The 22,455-nt window shown below is 59.0% G+C and overlaps 1 protein-coding gene across 1 annotated transcript; it reads right to left on the bottom strand.

Moving 5' to 3' along the window:
* Nucleotides 1–143: 143 nt before the first annotated feature.
* BOK (BCL2 family apoptosis regulator BOK) lies at nt 144–12,388 on the bottom strand. The gene is made up of 5 exons (XM_043462238.1): nt 12,116–12,388; nt 11,336–11,587; nt 8,619–8,747; nt 1,599–1,762; nt 144–840 (listed from the first exon to the last, which is right to left on the bottom strand). Exons 2-5 carry the CDS (start codon nt 11,556–11,558, stop codon nt 715–717), a joined length of 642 nt encoding a protein of 213 aa, XP_043318173.1. The 5' UTR covers nt 11,559–11,587; nt 12,116–12,388; the 3' UTR covers nt 144–714.
* Nucleotides 12,389–22,455: the final 10,067 nt, after the last annotated feature.

Raw genomic sequence — 22,455 nt, 5'->3', positions numbered from 1 at the left:
GTGAGCCCGGCGAGGCACAGGGCGGTGTGAGGCGGCCTCCCTGAGGGGGGCCCCGGGGCAGCTCTGCCCCTGCTGATCCATCATGGCCGGACGGCCGCCGCCCATCGCAGGAGGAGGGCGCAGGCAGGCAGATGGGCACCCTCCACGGCCACCGCACTTTATTGGGATCAGACACACACCATCGTCCTCATCCACGGGCTCGCGCGCCCGCGGCTCCCTGCCACACGGGGACCCCGACACACGCGTGGGGCACACATCTGACCCCCAGAAGTGGGTCAGGAGCCACCTCAGCAGCCTCACACTCGGCGTGCAGGGTCAGCCAGCCCCACGGCGCCTCCAGCTTCGGCCAAGCCAGAGGCGCCTCCAGGCTGAACGTCCACGGCCCCTCCCTGAGGACCGAGGCCAGCTCCGGTCCTGACACGGTCCCGACACAGACATGGCTCCCACTTCCTGCTTCAGGGCCAGGACACGGCATGGCCTTCTGGCCCAGGAAGAAGGGGGTGGGCAGGGCTTCCGGGGGGAGCTGGGCGCAAGGGTCAGCACTGAAGCCCAGCTCAGGCCCAGGGGAGACCCTCACGCCTCTGTCCAGAGGGCCTGGGTTCTGCAGGAGGGGCTCAGGACAGGGCCTCCACCGTCCACTCGGGGGCGGCTCCGAGGGTCTTCCTGGCTGGGGTGGGGCGGAGGGCCCCCTGGGCCCCTGCCCAAGCCAGCATCTCATCTCTCCGGCAACAGCATGAAGAAGGCAGCCTTCAGGAAGCGACCAAAGCTGCAGAGCGCGGCCACCAGCCAGTGGGAGCGGAGGCCCGGGTCGGTGCTGACCACGCACTTGAGCACGTCCGTCTGAGGGGAGAGGGCACAGTCAGAGCGCGGAGCGGGGGACGCAGGCCCGCCCCACCCGAGGCGGCCGTGCCGCTTGAGGGGGTGCCTGCGGTCCAGCTGGACGAAGGCCCGAGGTCGGACGTGAAGAGGCAGGATGCTCCCGAGCAGGACACTCCCCCTGTCCCCCTGCAGATGCCGTGGGGGGTGACCCCAGAACAGGAGCCCAGCGGGCAGCCGCTCCTGACTTCCCTGTTTCTCTCTAGTCCTGCTAAGGAGCGCAGCCCCGGAGCCTGACCTCTGGCCGCCCTGTCAGTCAGCGTCCTGGCTGCCCCGGCGCCCAGCCCCGCTGGGCCCGAGGACAGGACGGGCAGGCGACAGAGCTGCCCGTGTCCTGCCTGCCGTGAGTCAGGCAGTCAGACGCTCCCTGCCCCTGCCTCCCCCGCCTCCACCGTGGCTCCCCGCGGCCGGTGGGCTGCACACAGCTCTGCCACCACCCACTCTACAAAGAAGGCACCGCTCCCAGCAGCCCCGGGCCGGGCCAGCACTGGGCAGGTGATGGGGGATCCAGAGACAGAGTGGGGACGTGGCTCTGACCCCCCCATGGGCGGGCAGCAGGCTCAGCTCTGGGGGGTGGGCAGGCCCTGGGAGTGCCAGGGACAGGTCAGCCTTGGGGCAGGGCTGCAGCTCCAGCCGCGACCCCCTCCCCTCCAGCCCATCACTCCCGCTGTGGGTGCCCAGGCGCTCAACCAGCCCCTGCCCGGCCCCTCGCGCGCCCTCACCCATCCGCCACGCCTCCGCAGCCAGGGTGCCAGCGTCTTCCGCACAAACTCCCCGAGACAGTCGACGAGGGCGTGCACCAGGGCGGGCTGGGCCTGCCGCACACAGTCCACGGCCAGCCCCGCGGCCACTGAATACAGGGACACGACTTTGCCCCACGTGATGCCTGCAGGGACAGAGAGGGATGCAGGTCACCAAAGGCCACCAAGAGCCCGCTTAAGGCCAGGCTGCAGGGTCACATGAAAGGGCTGAGCCTCCCAGAGCCACGCGCCCGCCACCCTGAAAGTGACTGCAGTCAGCACCCAGGGCTAGCCTTGACCACCAGCTCCCAGTCAGACAGGGAGCTCGACCACCTGGTTGCCGTGCAAGTCCCAGCCACCACTGCTCAGGTCAGCTCTGCCAGCCCCATGGGCCATTCTTGGATGTCCTAAGCTTCTGCTGCACACCTGGGCCAGAGCCTGGGAGGACCCAGCCCACCTCTGCTGGAGAAAGTGACGGCGCAGAAAAGCAGTTCGGCAACGAGGGACCTGAGCGGGTCACGGGGGCTCGGGGACTCGGCACTGGGAGCACTGAACAGCAAGCAGCTCCAAGCTACACCTGCTCCAGCCTGGCTGCCCCTGAACAGAGCAGGGCGCTCTCTGCAGAAGCAAGCTGAGGCCCAGGAGGAAGGACCGTCCCCAGGCACCAAGCTGCTGAGGGCAGATGGAGCCTCCTTGGGAGGACAGATGCGTGACAACCTGGGGACGTACACCTGTCGGTCATAAAAAGCTCCTTAACACATAAGAGATTCTGTACATCGATGAAAAAAAAGAACAGATCCCCTGGAGACGAGAATGGCTACCCACTCCAGTATTCTTGTCTGAGAAATCCAAACAGAGGAGGCTGGCAGTCTACAGTCCATGGGGTCCCAAAGAGTCAGACACGACTGAGCAACTAACATTTTCACTTCCAACACTTTCTAAAGAAACAGGAGCACAAATTATGAATAGCTAATTCACAAAATAAAAAATACTTATAATACACTAAACGTAGTCAATAAAGCAGAAGTAGATATTTTTCTGAAACTCTCTTGCTTTTTCAATGATCCAATAGATGTTGCCAATTTGATCTCTGGTTCCTCTGCCTTTTCTAAAACCAGCTTGAACATCTGGAAGTTCACGGTTCACGTATTGCTAAAGCCTGGCTTGGAGAATTTTGAGCATTACTTTGCTAGTGTGTGAGATGAGTGCAATTATTTGGTAGTTTGAACATTCTTTGGCATTGCCTTTCTTTGGGATTGGAATGAAAACTGACCTTTTCCAGTCCTGTGGCCACTGAGAAATCTGTATGCAGGTCAAGAAGCAACAGTTAGAACTGTACATGGAACAACAGACTGGTTCCAAATTGGAAAAGGAGTATGTCAAGGCTGTGTATTACCAGCCTGCTTACTTAACTTATATGCAGAGTACATCATGTGAAATGCCGGGCTGGATGAAGAACAAGCTGGAATCAAGATTGCCAGGAGAAATATCAATAACCCCAGATATGGAGATGACACCCCCCTTATGGCAGAAAGCAAAGAACTGAAGAGCCTCTTGATGAAAGTGAAAGAGGAAAGTGAAAAAGTTGGCTTAAAACTCAGCATTCAGAAAACTAAGGTCACGGCATCTGGTCCCATCACTTCGTGGCAAATAGATGCGGAAACAATGGAAACAGTGAGAAACTTTATTTTCTTGGGCTCCGAAATCACTGAAGATGGTAACTGCAGCCATGAAATTAAAAGACACTTGCTCCTTGGAAGAAAAGCTATGACCAACCTAGACAGCATATTAAACACCAGAGATGTTACTTTGCCAACAAAGGTCCGTCTAGTCAAAGTTATGGTTTTTCCAGTGGTCATGTATGGATGTGAGAGTTGGACTATAAAAAAAGCTGAGCACCAAAGAACTGATGCTTTTGAACTGTGGTGTTGGAGAAGACTCTTGAGAGTCCCTTGGACTGCAAGGAGAGCCAAGGAGTCCATCCTAAAGGAGATCAGTCCTGAAAATTCATTGGAAGGACTGATGCTGAAGCTGAAGGCTCCAATAGTTTGGCTACCTGATGCAAAGAGCTGACTGATTGGAAAAGACCCTGATGCTGGGAAAGACTGCAGGCAGAAGGGGACAAGAGAGGATGAGATGGTTGGAAGGCATCACCAGCTTAATGGACATGGGTTTGAGCAAGCTCTGGGAGTTGGTGATGGACAAGGAGGCCTGGCGTGCTGCAGTCCATGGGGTTGCAAAGAGTTGGACATTACTGAGTGACTGAACTGAACTGAATACACCAGACATGTGAGAAATGCTTACCCTCACTGATAGTCAAAGAAGCGTAAATTAAAACGCGATGTAAAGGATAATGTATCAGGTTGAAAATTCAATGTGGCAATGTTCGGATCCAGGTAACCCTGCAGCCTGGTACTTGTGACGGGAAAGACGTAAGAGGGCACTGGCATCACCTGTGAGAGGACAGCCCCTGGGGGCCTGGCCCTGGTCTGGCAGGAACAGCACAGGTGGGGAAAGCAGGCCCCGGACCCGTGTTCCCAGGGACGGTCGGTCACAGGAGCACAAGTCAACGCAAAGGAACGCTTGAGCAGTCACCAAAAGGCGGAAATGACAAGACAGCAAGAGACGGTGAGTGGAAGAGCAAGAGGTGGGCCACTTGCACAACAGAGGGTCATCTGGCCTCCAGAGGCAGAAGCTCTGACGGGGCTGGGACCACGCCTGCCGAAACAACACGTCCGTGAAGGACGCAGACTCAAATGTCAGTCCATTCCCAGGCAGGGCCGTAGAGACGGGAGGCAGAGCGGTGGGCCCCGGGGCCGGCAGTGATAGCTTAGCGGGCCTGCGCGGTGGCTGTGCAACACTGTGGCTGGACCAACGCCGCCAAATCTCACACTCTCGACGCTTAACCGGGGCTTCCCTCGGGGTTCAGTGACCGAGATGCCGAGCTCCCAGTGCAGGGCCCAGGGGTGATCCCTGGTCAGGGAGCTCGACCACACACACCCCGTGGTGAGGTCAAACAACGAATAAAACGGCTATCAGATATCACGTGAACTTCCCCTCAATTAAACGAACATGTAAAAACCCCATAAAGCAGGCCGTGCCGCGCCCCAGGCCTGCCTGTTGCTGTGACTCTCACCCCCTGCAAAGTAGATCCACATCTGAAGCCCCCCAGGCCGGCCCCTGGCCCCCAGGGCCCCCTTCCTGCCACTGGCCTTGGGCCCATGACCCCAGCCTCAGCGCTGCCTGCGGGGCATCCCACCCTCAGGGCTCTTCTCACGGGCCCCCGTCCAAGGGGCACCCAGGCTGCAGGGGTGCAACGTCCTGGGGACAGCGCCATCAGCCCGTGTTCCCCGTTCACCAGCTGCTCACGGCACACCAGCCCTGGTGGGACCCCCAGACTCGGCACCCCAGGTGGACATGTGGGCTCCATACGACCGCCACATTTTACCTGGAGAGAAAAGCTCTGGTCTGGGAGCAGCCAGCAAGCTGGTCTCCCACGTGGGTCTTGGCTATGTCCTATTTTGTCTGAGCTCTTAGTGTTATTTTTTACGGAGACACTGTCTCACTACCGGGCTTGTGGTGGTAAAGAACCCACCTGCCATGTGGGAGACCCAGGTTTGATCCCTGGGTCGGGAAGATCCCCTGGAGGCGGGCATGGCAACCCACTCCAGTATTCTTGCCTGAAGAACCCCATGGACAGAAGAGCCTGGCGGGCTGCAGTCCATCGAGTCGCAAAGAGTCGGACACAACCAAGCAACTAAGCAGACAGCAGTCTCACTACCATAAACTCATCCTTTTGAAGTGTCAGATCCAAAAACTTTAAAAAGAATACCCAGATGGGATTTCCCTGGTGCTCCAATGGTCAAGACTGCACTTCCAGCGCAAAAATAATTTTTTAAAAAAATAAAATGTGAGATCCAGTGCTCTTAGCGTGTTGACAATGTTCCACAACCACCAGTACCACTGAATTCCAGGCATTTTACTCCAAATCCCTGTCCCCATGAGCATGGTGTCCCTGTCATCCCAGCTCCTGGCCATCTCTCCTCTACTCGTCTCTTCGGATGACCTGTTCTGGACATTTCACATGAATCAAATGACACAGTAGGTCCCATTTCATGTCTGACTCCAGTCATGGAGCAAAACGTTTTCCAGGCTCCTCGAGTCGTCCTGTGCATCACACCACGTTCCTTGTTACCGCCGAGCCAGGCTCCACCGCGTGGATGGACCGCCCATCAGGAGACGAACCTGGGCTGAGGGTCCGTCCGCTGCTTGGCTGTGAGGCTCTGAAGGCCCAAGGACAAGCCCCGTGTGGACACATGGCTTCCCTTCTCACGGCGAACCCCTGGGCGTGGAAGTGCAGGGTCAGGTGGGGACATCGTCAGAGTCACCCCACTGAAGAAGCTGACAGGCGGTCCACCGTGGCAGCCGGTGCCTGGAGGCCTCCCGTGTGCTGGGTTCCGAAGGCCTGCCTCCACCCCCCAGGGGGAGCGAGGTGGAGTCTGGTGGCTGGATGTGCATTTCTCTGGTGACTGATGGAGGTCAGCGACTTCTCACGGACATCTCAGAAGAGACAACGATTCAGATCCTTTGTTCATGTTTCAGTGAGGCTGCCTTTTTAGCACAGATTTCTGAGAGTTCTTTATCTCATGTATATTTTGATCTTTCCATGGTAAAATACTTTCTTCTTCTAATGAGAAGTAAAAAAATGAAAATACTTGCCAACTTCATGTTCTCCCACCGAAGGGAACCGAGAAGACTCTTCAGCCAAGAAGCAGTGGGAGCGTCATCCCCACGCAGCATGTGGGGGGCTCGGCTGCGTGGAGGGTGCGGCCACGTGGCGGGGCACCCCAAGCCCTACCCTGCAGTCCTCGAGCTGCCCACCTCACCGGCCACAGAGGAGAAGGGCTGGCCCAGGAGGGTGAAGGGGACACGGGGCCAGCCCGGGGGTCAGCGGGGCTGGCCCCGCTGCAGGCGAGAGGCTGCACGGGTTCTGGGATCCAGAGAGGTTGAGAAACTGCCCACAGCGCACACAGCGATGAGGGGGTCGGCGGGCGTGGGGGCTGCCGCAAGGAGGGGGCGGAGCCCGGCCCGGGGCGGGGGTTGGGGCGCGGGGCGCGTGGCGGAGGGTGGCAGGGGAGCTTGAGCCCGCGGGGCACAGCCCCTGCGGTTTCAGACTTAGCTCCACAAGCCCCCGTGCCCGTGCGCCCTGCGCTCCGTCCCCAGGGCACATCTCCCTCCTGGAACCCACAGCCCTTCTGGGCTCTGGTCGCCGGACCTGAACGGGCTGGGCAGGCAGGGCTGGACGCTGCGGCCTGCCCCCCACCCTCCCGCCACCGCCCTGGGCCCCAGCCCCCTCCCGCCCGGCCGCATTCCCAGAGATGACCCTTCCTTTTAAAGCCAGCTCTCGGCTCATAAACCGGCTGCCTGCCGACAGCTCAGAGACAGACACAGGCGGCCACCCACACTATGGCGTCAGGCCGGGCTGGCCTGGTGAGGGCGCCCAGCGCAGCAGGCAGCCCCGGGTGCCCGCAGCTCCCCTTCCTGCCTGGCCCCTCCCGCTGCCTTCTCCACCAGGCCAGCCTGGATGCCCCTGAGCAAGCCCCATCCGGGTGAAGGCTGTCAGGCCCTCCAGGGCACCCCGGTCTCTCCCCACACCTCGGGGTCCTGCCGGTGGTGAGCGCTGCAGGGAGACCCGCGCTAACCCTGTGGAGGTTGGCCCACAGCTGGTGGTCCCGTGTCCCCCACCTTCAACGCTGGCCTGCCCTCCACGGGTCAGGAGGCCTCCTCAGAGGGGGACACAGGAAGGCAACACGCCAAGGGTGGGGTCGTCAGACAGGGCCTCTGACGGGCCTGCAGCCCCTCCATCTGGCCCCCCGTCTTCAGTGGGTGAGCGGAGGGTCCCCCTCAGGGCGGGACTGTGTTCCAGGCGCCTCTGCCCCGAAGCGCTTCAGTGCTAAGCACGCCTCGGCTGAGCAGAGGCAGGGTGAGCGCTGGCTCACACCACTGGTCAGCCAAGGGCTCGAGGCCTCCCAGCTGCCTGGGGCCCTCCTCTGCATGAGGTTGTGCCCCCAAAGCCCCAGGGGGAAGGGGGCCCTCCCCACTCTCAATGCTGCCTGGCCACTCACACTCGTCCTCCAGCCGGGATGCAGCCCCGAGCACTCAGCTGTGGACCCGCATGGACCCCTCCCCGAGGCTGGGACCGCCACCGGCCAGGAGCTGGGGGGCAGGCAGGGTCGGCCACGGAGAAGGTGCTCCCCTGGGCGGGGCTCTGCTCTCCCCTGGGCGGGGCTCTGCTCCTGGACGCCAGGCAACGCCTGGCCAGTGCCAGGACCCGGGACCGAGGCACCGAGCAGGGCATCGGGTCACAGGTGGGCCACACGGAGCCCACGGGCTTCCCGGGAGGGGATGTGGGGATGGAAGTGGCCTGGGGATGAGCCCGGGGGTCTCCCGTGAGCCTGGAGGCAGGTGTGCGGACAGGAGCAGGAGCTGCCCTCAGGTGAGGGCATGGGAAGGAGGTGACAGGGACAGATGTCGCCCGCCACCAGGGCCCAGAGGGAAGCCCTGGGAAACCCACGGGGGCTGTGGGCGAGCCAGCTGACCCAGATGAGGCACCCCTCTCCAGAGAGCCTTTTGGCCAGGCACCCCCACTCCAGAGCGCCCCTCCCACGGCGGTGGCCGACTGGCAAGGCACCTCTGCCCAGAAGACTCTGGTGCAGCGACCCCACAACTTTTCAGGTTCCAGGAGCCTGGCAGCGCCCACTCTGGCTGCTAGGGAGCGGACACCACGCTGCGAGAAGCCCAGGCCCCATGTCAGCCAGGACTTCCGGCCAGGGTAGCCCCAGAACCCCACAAGGGGCCCAAGCCAGCAGCCCCGTGGCCCATCGCCCTCAGACCCAGCGAGGTTCCCTGACAAGCCCACCTGTGCTGCAGCCGCAGTCCCAACGACCCCCAGGCCCCAGGCTCCCAGCACCGTGGGTCCGCGGCCTGGACACGAAGCCTCACCTGCAGAGAAGATCTGGGTCGCCACAGCCAGGAAGGCGTCAGTCACCACGGTCTCCGACTGCAGCGAGAGGTTCAGCTGGCGGGCCACGTTGCGGTAGACGCTGGGCCGGATCAGCTCCAGCTCGTCCGCTGCGTGGGCACAGGGGCAGGTCAGAGCGGTCCCAAGGGCTGGGGGGCCAGCCCACGGCCGCAGCTGGGGCCCTGACCCCAGTCCGATCCCTGACCCCCGACCTGTGCCATGTCCACCCACTTGATACCTCCCCCAGGGTCCCCAGACACCCTGACAAGGCCAGGGAGGTGCTGTGGGCACCCCAGACCTGGCTGTGGCCTGCCCTCTGACAAGTCAGCCACGCCCACGCCCCAGGGCAGAGCCGGCTGGGCCGGTGGGGCGGGAATCCCGGGCATGCCTGCTGGGTGACTCACGGCACACAGCGAGCTGCTGCGCTGCCCGGGCAGGCAGCCAACCCCAACGCGGGCAGGGCGGGGTCCACTGACCCCACACAGGTGGGCAGCTCATGGCTGCCTCAGCGGGGGCGGGGCGGGGGCAGCCTCAACAGGCCCAGCGTCATTCAGGAAACCAGAGACCGAGCCACTGCCCGGAGGCGGCAGGCCTGGGCTCCTGGTGCCCGGCAGGGATGCCCGGCGGTGAAGGAACGCCCTCGCTGGGCCCCATCTGCACCGGGTCTGCAGGGACGCGCCGGAACCCCTCCTGGCCCATGCACTGGGTGTCCCCCAGCCCAGCCGCTTCTCCAGCCAAAGCAAACAGGGAAATGCTTCCCACTGGAGGTCCGGGTGATAAGGGCACCGCGTCAGCCCTGGGGCCAGCTGCACTCCGTCCAATTCAGGAAGATCTGAAGCCAGAGCAGGACTGAGACAGGCTGGTGGAGCCACGGGCGGTGGCATGGAAACGCCCAGGGCAGGCCTGGCTGGCCATTCCCACGCACAGGCCCGGGGGGCGACTGGCCCCCAGAGAACAGCTGCGGGGGCATGCCCCCGCCTCTTCCTCTTTGCTGCTGTTCCCGGAGCTGGGTGTCTGTGCCGGGGAGGGGCTGGGGGTGCTGGGGGCAGGGGACAGCTCCAGGCCGTGGCAAGGGGCGGGGGGCTCACATGGAGCAGCTCACAAGGGCCGCAGAAGGGGGTGAGAACGCTGGGGGTCCAAGCTACCTCCCTCCAGGGCCCCCTCAGCCGTCTGGCAGACGCTGAGCCCAGGGACTGTCCGTGAAAGCAGCTGGGGTGGGGAGGCCTGAGGCCTGGCCCCAGGGAGGGCCAGCGTGGCCCACTTGGCTGGACTCTGCTCCCCCAGGCCAGGCCAGAAGCATCCCAGGCTCCCTGGATCCAAGGTCACAGTTTGGAAGGGACAGTGATTAGCGGAGCCTGCAGCGGGGCTTTCCAGACAAGTTCAAACAACAGGGACCCTGGCCCCAAGGCCCTGCTCCAGGCAAGGCCGTGGAGCTGGGAGCGAGCAGGCCCGCAGGGCAGGTCAGGACAGAGGAAGGACTTCCTCCCGGCCACTCCAGGGGCCTCTCAGCAGCCCAAGATACCGAATTCTCCAGGGCCCTCTGGAACGTTCAGCCCAGGCTTGTCCCTACAGCCCAGCTGGAAGAAACGGTTTGGGCCCTGGCCTCAGGGGGGCACACGCACTCTGGACCTTTGGCTGAAACCTCAAACCCCACATGCTCCCCTCCCCCAAGACCCAGGCAGGACACCACCCTTCTGCAGCCCTCAGCAGTTCCCCCACACCAAGACTCCTGGGCAGACCAGGTCTACACAGCCCTGCCCCCAGGGTCCACAGAACACAAGGGCCAGCAGACACGAGTGTCAGCCTGAGAAGAGGCAGGCATCCCCTTCCATGGGGTGCTCCCTCCAACCCAGGGTCCTGGGCCAGTCTCTCAACCCACTCTGGAGAGCCACCCAGTCAGGGTCAGGGTGCCATCTGTGCCCCAACACCCCGCTGGGTGCACACTCCCCGCGTGGAACGTCACGCCGGGCGGTGTAGAACTGGGCAACCTCAGTCTCCATGGCGAGATGGCTGACGGAGTCAGCTGAGAGGGTCCCTCCCTCTCTGCGGTCCTTGGAGAAGACGGAAAGAGTTAAGCCGGATAACCCCAGAATCAAGTACTGCTCTCCATGTCTACACAGCAGGCCATGCAGTCGGGGTTTGCGGCTGCCCAGCCTCACACGGTTTCTGCTCTCCTGGGCACTAATTTCCACAGGAGCCGGAGGAGGCTTCCAAACCCGGAGAAAAGAGCAGCCCACGCAGGACTGCAGCCAGTAACTGTGAGGACCTATTTTCCAAAACAAACATCAGGACACGTGGTCCGACAAAGGATTTTTGTGCCCAGCTGAGTACAAGGGTCACTCTGGAAATTTAGCCACAAAAATATCATTCCTCCAGGAGTTTTCTATTCTTTATGACCAGGATGTGTGCAATCTGGGCTCAGCAGGCAGACTGGGGAGGTCTGGCGGGTGCACGGGCCAGCTGAAGGGTGAGCTAGGAGAGGGGGGTGCTGGAAGAAACCCCCGCCCGCCTTGCGCGATAGATCCCTCAGGGCACCGGGACCAGCCCCCTCCCTGCCCCGGAGGAGAGACAGAGGCCCGGCCACCCGCTGGGCGGCCAGTGCAAGGACAGCTGTACCCGAGGCGCTGCGCGTCCGCCGGACTAGCTGGAAGGGGCAGCCTAGGGACCCCGCCGGCCGGCCGGCTGAGGCCGCACTCACCCAGGCGCAGCAGCACGGCGCACACCTCCGCCAGGCGGCCGCCGGGGACCGGCGCGGCGCGCTCGGGCGCGCTCCAGGAAAGGCCAGCGCGCAGCAGCCGCGCGTGCACGAACTCACGGCCGAGCGCCTTGGCCTGGGCCACCAGCTCCTTGTCGGTGGGCGAGCGGTCAAAGGCGTCCATGATCTCGGCGGCGAAGACCGAGGAGCGCCGCAGCACCTCCATGGCGGGGACGCGGGCGGGGGGCGCCGCACCTGCAGGCAGACGGCGCTCAGACGGGCCCGCCCTGTCGCGCCGGCCGGGCTGCGAAGGGGAAGGCCGGCCGCGCGGAGGGCGGGCAGCGGGGCGCGGGGAAGGGGCGCGGCGCGCGCCGGGGCTCGTGGCCGAGCGCCGGGCCGGGGCGCACCGGGAGGCCGGGCGGGGCTGGGCTCCGGGGCAGGGCTCCGGCCGGCTGCGGGTGAGCGCTGCGGTTGGTGCTCCAGATCTTTAAAAGCGCGGAGTCACATTCTTTCAGATGCCAAGCTCAACCACAAGGATCCTCGCGGCCGCTGAGGATAGGAGGGACAGCGGCGAAATGGCGATTTGCTCCGGGGCCGCCGCACCCGCGCGCGAAGACTAGTGCGCGGGCGACGGAGACGTGGGCACGGCCCGACCTGAGCCTTGCCGGCGGCCGCCGGGACCCCGACCCGGCCCCGCGTCCTGGGCCGCCCGCCTCCGCGCCTCGCGATCCTCGGTGCCTGTCCCCGGCCTCGCCGTCCCCATGGCTCCGCCCGCCTGCTCACCTCTCCCGCCGCATGTCTCGGGCGCGGGGGCCGGGGACGACTGCTGGCTTCAGGACCTGCGGGCCGCCGCCCCCGCCGCTCGGGATCCTTCCATTCAAACCCGCGAGGCCGCGCGCCCCGCCCCGGTGCCCGCCCAGTCTACGCCGAGCCGGCTGGAGCGCGGAGTGCGCGGGGCCTCGGGCCCTCCCGGGGCTCTGGCGGCGTCGTCGGGGAGCTCGGGCAGCGATGCGCGACTCTCCGCCGGCGAGAGGCGAGGCTTGGGGCTTTGCCTTCTAAGGGAAAGGCAACCCCGGGGCGGAGCCGAGGCCGGAGCTTCCCCGCCGCCTCCTCGCTTAAGGAGGACCGAGCTAGTTCCCAGGGCGCGCTCTGGGAGGGCCTGGGGGCGGGAGCTGTCCCCGCCTGGCCCGGTGAACAGGACCTACTGCGGGCCCCAGCCGCGTGGGCTCACACCCGGCTTCGTTAGCTTATTGATTCCTAGAGGTTCTTTATATATTCTGGGTGCTGTGTCCCTGGTCTTACACATGGCTGGACATTGTATCGATAGATGGATATTTGTGTGTGCTTTGTATTGAAGTTATTACCATTATCTTCTGCCATCTTTGCTGTTGTGTATGTTGAACAGTTTTCTCCATGACGTCCAATGTATCACTTTTCTCACCTTCAGTGATTTTTCATTAGGACATTCTCCCCTGTTTTAGAAGCTTAATTGTTTTAGCATTCACATTTATTTCCGTGATGGATTGCAGGTTAATTCTTGTGAATATTATGGTAGGGGTCAGAGCTCGTCTTTTCCATATGGATGTCCAGTGGACCATCATTGTTTATTGCAAAGACCATCCTCTTCCCACTGAACTGGAGAACAGTCCCATTATAAACCAAGTGACTGTATATGTGAGGGTCTGTTCTGGGTGCTTTTCTGTCCCACTGTTCCATTTCTCTCTTTTTGGCATGTGGGTTCTTAGTTCCCAGGTCAGGGATCAAACCCACGCTGTGAAAGAGTGGTTCTAACCAGTGGACAGCCAGGGACATCCCTGTTTCTCTATCTTAAGTTAGCATCCCACAGTTCAAACAACAGGATGCACCCACTTGCCTGAATTCACGTGTATACAACACTGCACCCAGTAACTGTGAACGCATGTTCTTTCCATGTGTGCATAGGATGTTAAACAAAATAGATCATGTCCTGAGCCATGAAGTCTCAACAAATTTCAAAGGACTGAAATTATACAAGTGTGTCCTCTCTGAAATAAATTAAAACTCAAAAACAGGAAAACTACCAGAACGCCTCCAAGGACTTGGAATTGAATGTCACACTTCTAAATCATCATTGAGCCAAAGAGTAAATCACAGGAGAAGTTGTAGAATAATTTGAAATGGACAGTAGTGAAAATATGGCACATTAAATGCTGTGAAAGGCAGATAAAGCAGTCCTTTGAGGAAAATTTATAGCTTTAGAGAAAAGCTTGAAAAGTAATGCTCTAAGCTGCAACTCAAGAAGCTAGAAAAAGAACAACAAATTAAACCCAAAAGTGAAAGGAAATAAAAATAAAAGCAGAAATTGGTAGGGAAAAAAGCAAAACTCAGGGAAAATCAACCAAGCCAAAAGTTGGTGCTTTGAAAAGAATGCAATGGATAAACCCCTGGAAATAATGGATTAAAAAAAAGGAAACACAAATTCCAATGTCAGGAATGAAAAAGAGGACATAACCACAGATATAACAAACATTAAAAAGGTAACAGACTTCCCCGCTGGTTAAACTCTGTGCTCCCAAAGCGAGGTGCCTCAGTTCAATCACTGGTCAAGAAATTAGATCCCACATGCTGCAACTAAGAGTTCCGATGCCGCAACCAAGACCCGGCACAGCCAAATCATTTTTCAAGGGTAATGAGAGGATAGTGTGAGCAACTTTATGAAATTCATTTGAAATGTAAATAATTTACCAAAACTGACACTAGAAGCAATAGAAAATTCTGGATAGTCCTATAACAATTAAATAAATTTAATTCAAAATTTAAAACTTCGCACAAAGAAACTTCTAGGCTCAAATGGTTTCATTGAGGAATTTCTCTAAACAGTTGAAATACCACTGACCTTGCACAAACCTGTATAAAGAATAGAAAATGAGGGAACCTTTCCCATCTCATTTTGTGAGGCCATTTATAGCATTGATACTGACACCGCTAGGAAGGTATTAAACTTCTGTCTGCCTTGGCTTCCCCGTCTGCAGAATAGAGAAAATAATAATACCTACATTTTGTGGACAGAATCAGTTAATCCATATATGAAAGAACTTGTCATATAGTAATGGCTCAGGAAATCGGCCCTGAATACTCATTGGAGGGACTGGTGCTGAAACTGAAGCTACAATACTTTGGCCACCCGATGAGAAGAGCTGACTCATTGGTAAAGACCCCGATGCTGGGAAAGACTGAAGGCAGGAGAAGGGTAGACAGAGGATGAGATGGCTGGATGGCATCACCGACTCAATGGACATGAGTTTGAGCAAGCTCCAGGAGATAGTGGAAGACAGGGAGGCCTGGTGTGCTACGGTCCATGGGGTCAGAGTCGGATGCAACTGAGTGACTGAACAGTAGCGGCTCAGTAATTGTGAGCTGTTTTTTCAGAAAAACTCTAAAATGTGAGTGTGCATTTTAACACACTCTTTTATACAGAGCCTGGAGCAGGACAGAGTCTGCCTTTGGCATTTCTGAAGAGCCCTAAGATTTGGGTGGAGGAGGAAATGGCAGCCCACTCCAGTATTCCTGCCTGGAAAATTCCATGGACAGAGGAACCTGGTGGGCCACAGTCCATGGGGTTGCAAAGAGTCGGACACGACTCAGTGACTTGGGATGACCTGTATTTTATAGATGAAAATACGGAAGCTCAGAGGGGGAAGGGGACCTGCCGAGGCAGCAGCTCGGGACTGAGCATGGCCAGACCGTGACCCCCGGGCCGGTGGACTGGACCTTTGGCCGGGAGGAGCCAGGGCCTCCCTCAGCATGTGGCCTCAGGCAGCTTCCTGCCCTATGCGCAGCCCGTTTCCTCCTGCCCAGAAGTGGGATCCTGAGGAGGGACGCGGGCCCTGACCCTGCAGCCGTGGGCACGCCTGTGCAGCATGGCCCCTTCAGGACACGAGCCGCGTGCCTGGGGATGGAGGAGCCCGACCCTGAGCTTGTTCACACATCCTTGAACCCTGAGACGCTTAAAGAATCACGGAAGCGGGAGGCGTCAACCCCCCTGGGCCCTGACAAGGTCACCCCCACCCTGCTGCCCTGGCAGATCCAGCCCCAACCCCGGGAGGCCACTGAGAGCCTTGCAGGGGACACCAGGGTTGTGGGGTCAGAGTGGGCTGGCTCTCAGGGGTCTCCTCTCGGGCCTCTGCGGCCCCCACCCACCCCAGGGACTAAAAGGTGGGAGCTGCAGCCTGACTCCCATGCAGCTCCTGGGGTGGGGGGGTCCCGCCGGTGACGCTGGGGGGCCAGAACCCCCACTGTCCCCTCTGCAGAGCTATGTGGGCGTGGGGCGGGCTCTGCTCCTGAGGACGCTGCCTGGTGGGCGTCAGTCCCGCTCTCCCAGGGATCTGACGGTCCGGTAGTGATGCGGCTGCCCCTTGGGGCCAGGGCACAGGCAGCCCCTCCAGGCTTTGGGCTCGGGGGCGGGGGTGCCTGGGGGCGTCAGCACCACTGGCTCAGAAACGTCCAGGGCCAGCCCCTCCCCATCGGTTTTCCGCCCAAAGCTCGTTCTTCACGGGGAATTAGAGCCCAGGCCAGAGGGTTTTGTATAAACTTGGATGAGAGTGAGATAAACAACCTGGGAGCCCGCAGCATATGGGACAGAACGGCCAAGGGAGCGGTCCACGTGCCCGGCTTTCAGCGCCCCCCGCCATGTGCGGGGCGGCTGGCGGAGTGGGCTCCAGGGCGGCGTGGCCTCCTGCCCCGGGCCCCCTGGACCAGCCATGCCGTGCCTGCCCCCTTTGGCACCACCCTGGGGTAGTTGTTACAAGCGGTAAGGTGAAGTCCTGTTGTCTGCAGTGTGGATGGGCGCGTGGCGGGCACCCTGTTCTCTGATGCGCTTGCAGGCCCCCAGCAGCCGGTGGGGCCGAGCACCTTCCCTTCCATCCATCTGAGCCTCAGGACTCCTCCCTGTAGGGGGTTTCTCGGTTTCTCCAGCCTGACCTCTTTCTCTCACTGGCTGGGCCCTGTTCTTTATTTTCTGGGTGTTAATCTCTTGCCTGCAAATGTCCCCCACCCCCACCCCGCCTCCAGGGCTCCTAAGCCAGCCACCAAGCTTTGTTCCTGGCCTTCTGCTATGCTTTTTAAAAATCCATTTTTGTGACTGTTAAAAAGACGCTTGTTTCTTTTTCCTCCCCAAATCAGGCTGGCAGTTGGTCTTGCGTTTCCTGCTGGAGACGCCGGTGCTTTTCCAGGACTTAACGCCCCAAGCTGAAGCCCGTCTGTGGGTCCCAGACCTACCCCGGCTCCAGGCCCTCACCCTTCCTATTACTTTATTGTGTGAATTTATACCTGGCACAGAAATTTCAACTCACAGGCATTTTTGTGTGCATTTGTTGTGCATTTTAACCAAAATGATGCATGTCCATAATTGAAAGACTCCAGCGGTTTGGGGGGTGGTTTCCATGAACAGCAAGTGTCTGCAGACCACCTCCCAGGTGAGCAGTTTGCCAGTCACGGCTCATCCAGGCATCTCCTCTGAGTGACTCTGCTTTCACAGCATCATTCTTCAGCAGGGCGCCTACGGCGCGGGGTGCGGGGTGGGTAAGGAACTAGCTCCCCCAGCCACACTCCTACTTCCTGGCCCCTGCCTTTCTTTTTTAAGAATCTTTTATTGAGGGAGTTCCCTGGTGGTGCAGTGGCTAAGACTCCATGCTCCCACTGCAGGGGCTCTGGGTTCAGTCCCTGGGAGCTAGATTCCACATGCCACAGCTAAGACCCAGTGCAGTCAAACACATAAATTAAATATTTTTTAAAAATGTATCGGCGTATAGTTGATACCCAATGTTCTCTTCCGCACTGTCTCCCATCACGGTTCAGCCCAGCACACTGCACTGCTCCCTGGGCTTTGTGGTAGGACCGTGTTTCTCCGCTCGGCATACGATAGTTTGACCTGCTGATCCCAAACTCCCACTCCACCCTCCCCCACCCTCTTGGCAACAGCAGTTTGTTCTCTGACTGCTTCATAGGGGAGATACTTTCTGTCATATTTTGGATTCTACATATAAGTGATAGCGTAAGGTATTTGTCTTTCTTTGCCTTACTTCATTTAGTATGTTGCTGCAAGTGGCATTGTTTTACTCTTTTTGAATGGCTGAGTAATATTCCATTATATGTATGTGTACACACACAAACCACCTCTTATTTATCCATTTATCTGTCGATGCACATTTAAGTTGTTTATTTGTCTTGGCTATTGTAAATACTGCTGCTATGAACACCGGGATGCATGTTTCTTTTTGAATTATAGTTTTGTCCAGATATATGCCAGGCTTTCCTGGTGGTTCAGACTGTAAAGAATCTGCCTACAGTGCAGGAGACCCGGGTTCGATCCCTGGGTCGGGAAGATCCTCTGAAGAAGAGAATGGCAACCCACTCCAGCATTCTTGCCTGGAGGATTCCATGAACAGAGGAACCTGGCAGGCTATAGTCCCTGGGGTCACAAAGAGTTGGACCCGATGGAGTGACTAACAAACAACAACAAGAAAACATGCCCAGGAGTGGAAAGGCTTGATCATATGGAAACTCTAGTTGTAGTTTTTTTGAGGAACTGTGCTCCATAGTGGATGTATCAGTTTATATTCCCACCAACAGTGTCAGAGGGTTCCCTTTTCTCCACACCGTCTCCAGCTTTTACTGTTTATAGACTTATTAATGATGACCATTCTGACCAGTGTGAGGGGGTAGCTCATTGTAGTTTTGATTTGCATTTCTTTAATCATTAGCAATGTTGAGCATCTTTTCATGGGCATCCTATTGGCCACCTGTGTGCCTTCTTTGGAGAAATTCTGGTCAGGTCTTCTGCCCATTTTTCAATTGGGCTGTTTGTCTTTCTGTCACTGAGTCCTTTGAGCTATTTGTTATTTTGTTAATTGAGCCTTTGTTGGGCACACCCTTTGCACCCATTTTCTCCCAGTCTGTAGGTAGTCCCTCTGTTTTGTTTAGGGTTTCCTTTTCTGGTGCAGAAGCTTGTCGGGTTGATTCCTTCCCCTTATTTGTTTCCCAGTTGTTTACTTTCACTTTTATCTCTGTTGCCTTGGACTGCATCGGGCAGCTGAACTCAGCTGTAGATTTATGTCAGATCATGTTTTGCCTGTGATCTCCTCTAGGAGTTTCATGGTGTCTTGTCTTATATTTAAGCCTTTAACCCATTTTGAGTTTATTTTTGTGTATGGTGGGAGGGAGTCACTGGTTTGCAAGCAACTGTCCAGCTTTCCCAGCACCACTTGCTGGAGAAGGCCTTTTTCCTCTTGTATATTCTTGCCTATCTGAGAGGGACTGGTTGTCTGTATGCGTGTGGGTTTATTTCTGGTGGGTCTCTCTTTCTAAAATTTCCGGGTTCTTCATTCCAGTAGGCTGCTGGAGGATTCTGCGCTCTGTAATAGATTTGGAGTCATGCTCACAGTTCTGATTTTCTAGGGGCCTTCCATGCACCGCATAGTCCCCACAGGCATGTCCGAGCATCCAGGCTTCCCTGGACTCAGGTGTCCCCCTAGATGACAGCACCCAGCATTCGTGGGCCCTCATCCCACAGCCCCCTCACCCGCCCGGACTCCCTCAGGACCACAGTGTTGTGGGCTGCTGTTACCCCATCATACTTTTCCCCTAAGATTTGTTTGTGTGTGAATTTCTTGGCTGTGGTGGGTCTTCACTGATGCTCAGGCTTTCTCTCTCTGTGGGGAGAGGAGGGGAGGGGAGGGCTGCTCTTGCTTGTCCTGAGGAGGCTTCTCATTGCAGCGGCTTCTCCGGTGGAGCACGGGACTTCCGGGCCTAGAGCACAGGCCTGTGGGTCCTCCTGGAGCAGCGATCAGACTGGTGACCCTGCCCCGCAAGGCAGATGATTAACCACTGGACCACCAGGGAAGCCCCTCATCCTGTCCGATGAAAGACAAGCCCGCACGGAGCAAACCTGTGCAATGGGGCCCTTCACTCACCCAGACTGAAGGCGTCACCTGGACCACAAGGAGATCCAACCAGTCCGTCCTAAAGGAGATCAGTCCTGAATGTTCACTGGAAGGACTGATGCTGAAGCTGAAGCTCCAATACTTGGGCCACCTGATGCGAAGAGCTGACTCATTGGAAAAGACCCTGATGCTGGGAAAGACTGTGGGCAGGAGGAGAAGGGGATGATAGAGGATGAGATGGCTGGATGGCATCACCGACTCAATGGACGTGAGTTTGAGTAAACTCTGGAAGTTGGCGATGGGACAGGGAGGCCTGGCGTGCTGCAAGTCCATGGGGTCGCAGAGAGTCGGACACAAATGAGGGACTGAACTGAACTGAAGGTGACAGCCCCCACAGTGGGAGGATGGAGTCTGCCCACCCACCCCACGTCCCCCATCCTCCCAGGGTGACCACGTCCCCCTCAGCCTTGGCTGCAGCAGAATCTGTACTGTTCACTACTGAATAATTAGACGCGCTTCCCGCCTGGGGGTATAGTTGTCGCCTCCCCCCGCCCCCGCCGCGTCCATGTGCCAGGCACTGATAGCTAGCAAAAATGCATCGGCCCCCTTTTCCAGGTGGTCGGGCAGCGTCGCCTCCTGGAGGCCTCCTGCGCGCCTTCCCACCAGTCCCCGCCGGTCCCCAGGTCAGGAGAGTGCCTTCGCCCTGGCCCCGACCTTTCCCCTGGCTTCTGACAGCTCCTCCTACTCCTTGATTGCTGCCTCAGCAGAGGACCCTGGGCTCCATTTGGGGGACACCGTGTCGGTCTCTGGGGACTATGATTTCAGGGGCTTGTTCGTGGCTGGCGTCCCAGGTGTCCTGCTTTGTCCCCGTTTCTCCAGCTCCTCTACGTGATTTGGTTCCTCCCTTCAGGGGCTGGGGTGGTGTCCTTGGCTATCCTTCCACGAGAACAAGAGGGTGCAGCAGCTCCCCGTGGGCTCTGAGCAGAGCCTCGGGACCGGCGGCCTCTTTCTTGGGGTCCCTGAAAGGGGGTCCTCTTCCTGGGCAGCTTGAAAGCTTATGGCTAGAGTGGAATCCGGAGCATCCTCTGCTGGCTTCACACTCCAAGTGTACCCGCCAGCCTGATTTTTGTGCCCTCCCCCTCATTCCCGCCCCCACCCTGCCCTGCCCTTCACCCTTTCCTCAGTTTCACAAAGCCAGCACTGCTGGCCGAGAACGACAGGCACCTGTTCTCCCCCAGGTCTGGAGACCGGACGTCCGGACACCCAGGCGTGACAGGGCTGTGCCCCTGCGGGCAGCGGGGCGAGGGTGTGCTGTGCCCGCTGCTGCAGCCTGGCACCGAATCACTGCCCTGTCTGCCCAGCTCATCCCATGGCCCCTCGGCGTCCTCCGCACGAGCTCGCCAATCACTGTATTTAGGACGTCAGGGCGGGCGACCCCATCCTAACTGGGTCACATCCACGAAGTCTCACTTCCGAATGAAGTCAGGCCCACTGGTGTTGGGGGGCCAGGGCTGCAGCTTACTTGTCGGCGGTACAGCCTCCAATCCACAGCACCCATCTCCACTTTGTAAAATGTTTTGGCCAAGCCGCCTGGCGTGTGGGATCTTAGTTCTCTGCCGCCAGGTCAAAGCCATGCTGCTGCATTGGAAGGGCAGAGTCCTAACCCCTGGGCCGCCAGGGAAGCCCCGTCCTCCATTTCTAAGATTTGTCTTTATCTCTGCAGCTGTGACATTTTTCTATTGCGTGTCAGGTCAAGCGTTTCTAACCTGAAGGCCCACATTTCCTTCAGTCTGGGGGGAACTTCCGCCAGTGTGGTGGGGTGCCTCCCTGCCCCGTCCTTGCCCCGGCCTCCTCCTGGAAGGACGGGCGCCTCTCCTCTGCGTCCCGTGACTATGCTTTCTGGGCTCTGCCTCTGGCAGCCCCGGTGTGTTCACTGCAGAGTCACAGTTCCTTCCGCCGGGCTCCCCACCTCCCGGGGCCTCCCCTGGCCGCTCGTCAGCTGTGTTTCCCAGGCCTGGGGAGCTGGTGTTTCCTGCCGTCCTGGCCTCACTCCAGGGCTCCGTGTGCTGGCGGAATGATACCCCCAGGGCGGCCTTGTGCGGATTCCTTGTGTGGAGACGCACCACCTCCCCTGGCCACAGGCCGAGCAGGCGAGATTGAATGAGGGTCTTGAATGGGAGAGCATGCTGATGGTCGGCTGGGCCCAGGGCCGTCGCGAGGGTCCTGTGACAGGGAGGAGGGGTCGGCTCAGAGGGCGGGAGGATGTGTGAGGGAGACCCCGTCACAGGCAGGGGAGGGCGCAACCTGGGGGACGCTGGCGCCTCTAGAAGCTGGAAGAGGCAGTGAGCAGACTCTCCCCGAGCCTCCAGGAGAACTGACCCTGCTGACAGTTGCAAAGCCCTCCTCCCGTGGCTGGCTGTCTGATAAGCCTGGCCTGTCTTGGTCTGGAGCTCAGTGTGTGGTGATTTGAGGCCCCAGGACGAGCAGGAAACACTCTGTGGTTTCATCTTGGTGTTCAGATGCTGTCGCTCTGTTCTCATAAAACTCACACTGGTTCATTTGATACATTCTGGAAAATACAGAAAAAATGTTAAAATTTTGCACTGAAGACTCCTGCTTTGGCTCAGGGGCAGCCATGGGACTGGGAGGGGAGAGGTCTGGGGGGAGGGGAGAGGGCCTGGGGGGAGGGGCCGGGGGGAGGGGAGAAGCCCTGGGGAAGGGGGAGGGGCCGGGGGGAGGGGCCAAGGGAAGGGGAGAGGACCTGGGGGAGGGGCCAGGGGAAGGGGAGAGGGCCTGGGGGCCTCACCGACCCGTCCCAGCAGCAGCTTGGCATCTGCACCACGTTCCACTGGACGGGCCTTTTACTCCATTAGTCATGTCACTGGGTTTTGAAGTTCTCATTTTTTCAGGTTGAGCTAAATAGTTCATCTCTGGTCATTTTCTTGGCCTTGATGCCCAGACGCAGCGTCCCTGTGCCAGCAGGAAGGGATGATTTGAAAGTTCCGCCTCTGGGCCATGTTGTGGGACCCTCTGGGAGGTCTGAGACCAGAATTTGAGCCCAAGCAGGGCTGAGCAGGTGGGGCTCTGTCCAGCGGGCACGGGACGCTGGAGCCCGACCATCTCTTACGGAGAGGGGGTGCTGGCAGCGTTCAGGAGGCACCGGCTTCACCAAACTGGGTTTGACCACCTCCAAACATCCTTCAG

The sequence above is a fragment of the Cervus canadensis genome, chromosome 2, assembly GCF_019320065.1.
Source record: "Cervus canadensis isolate Bull #8, Minnesota chromosome 2, ASM1932006v1, whole genome shotgun sequence".
In the NCBI taxonomy this organism is placed as follows: domain Eukaryota; kingdom Metazoa; phylum Chordata; class Mammalia; order Artiodactyla; family Cervidae; genus Cervus; species Cervus canadensis.
This window is presented reverse-complemented; position numbering and strand designations above follow the sequence as displayed.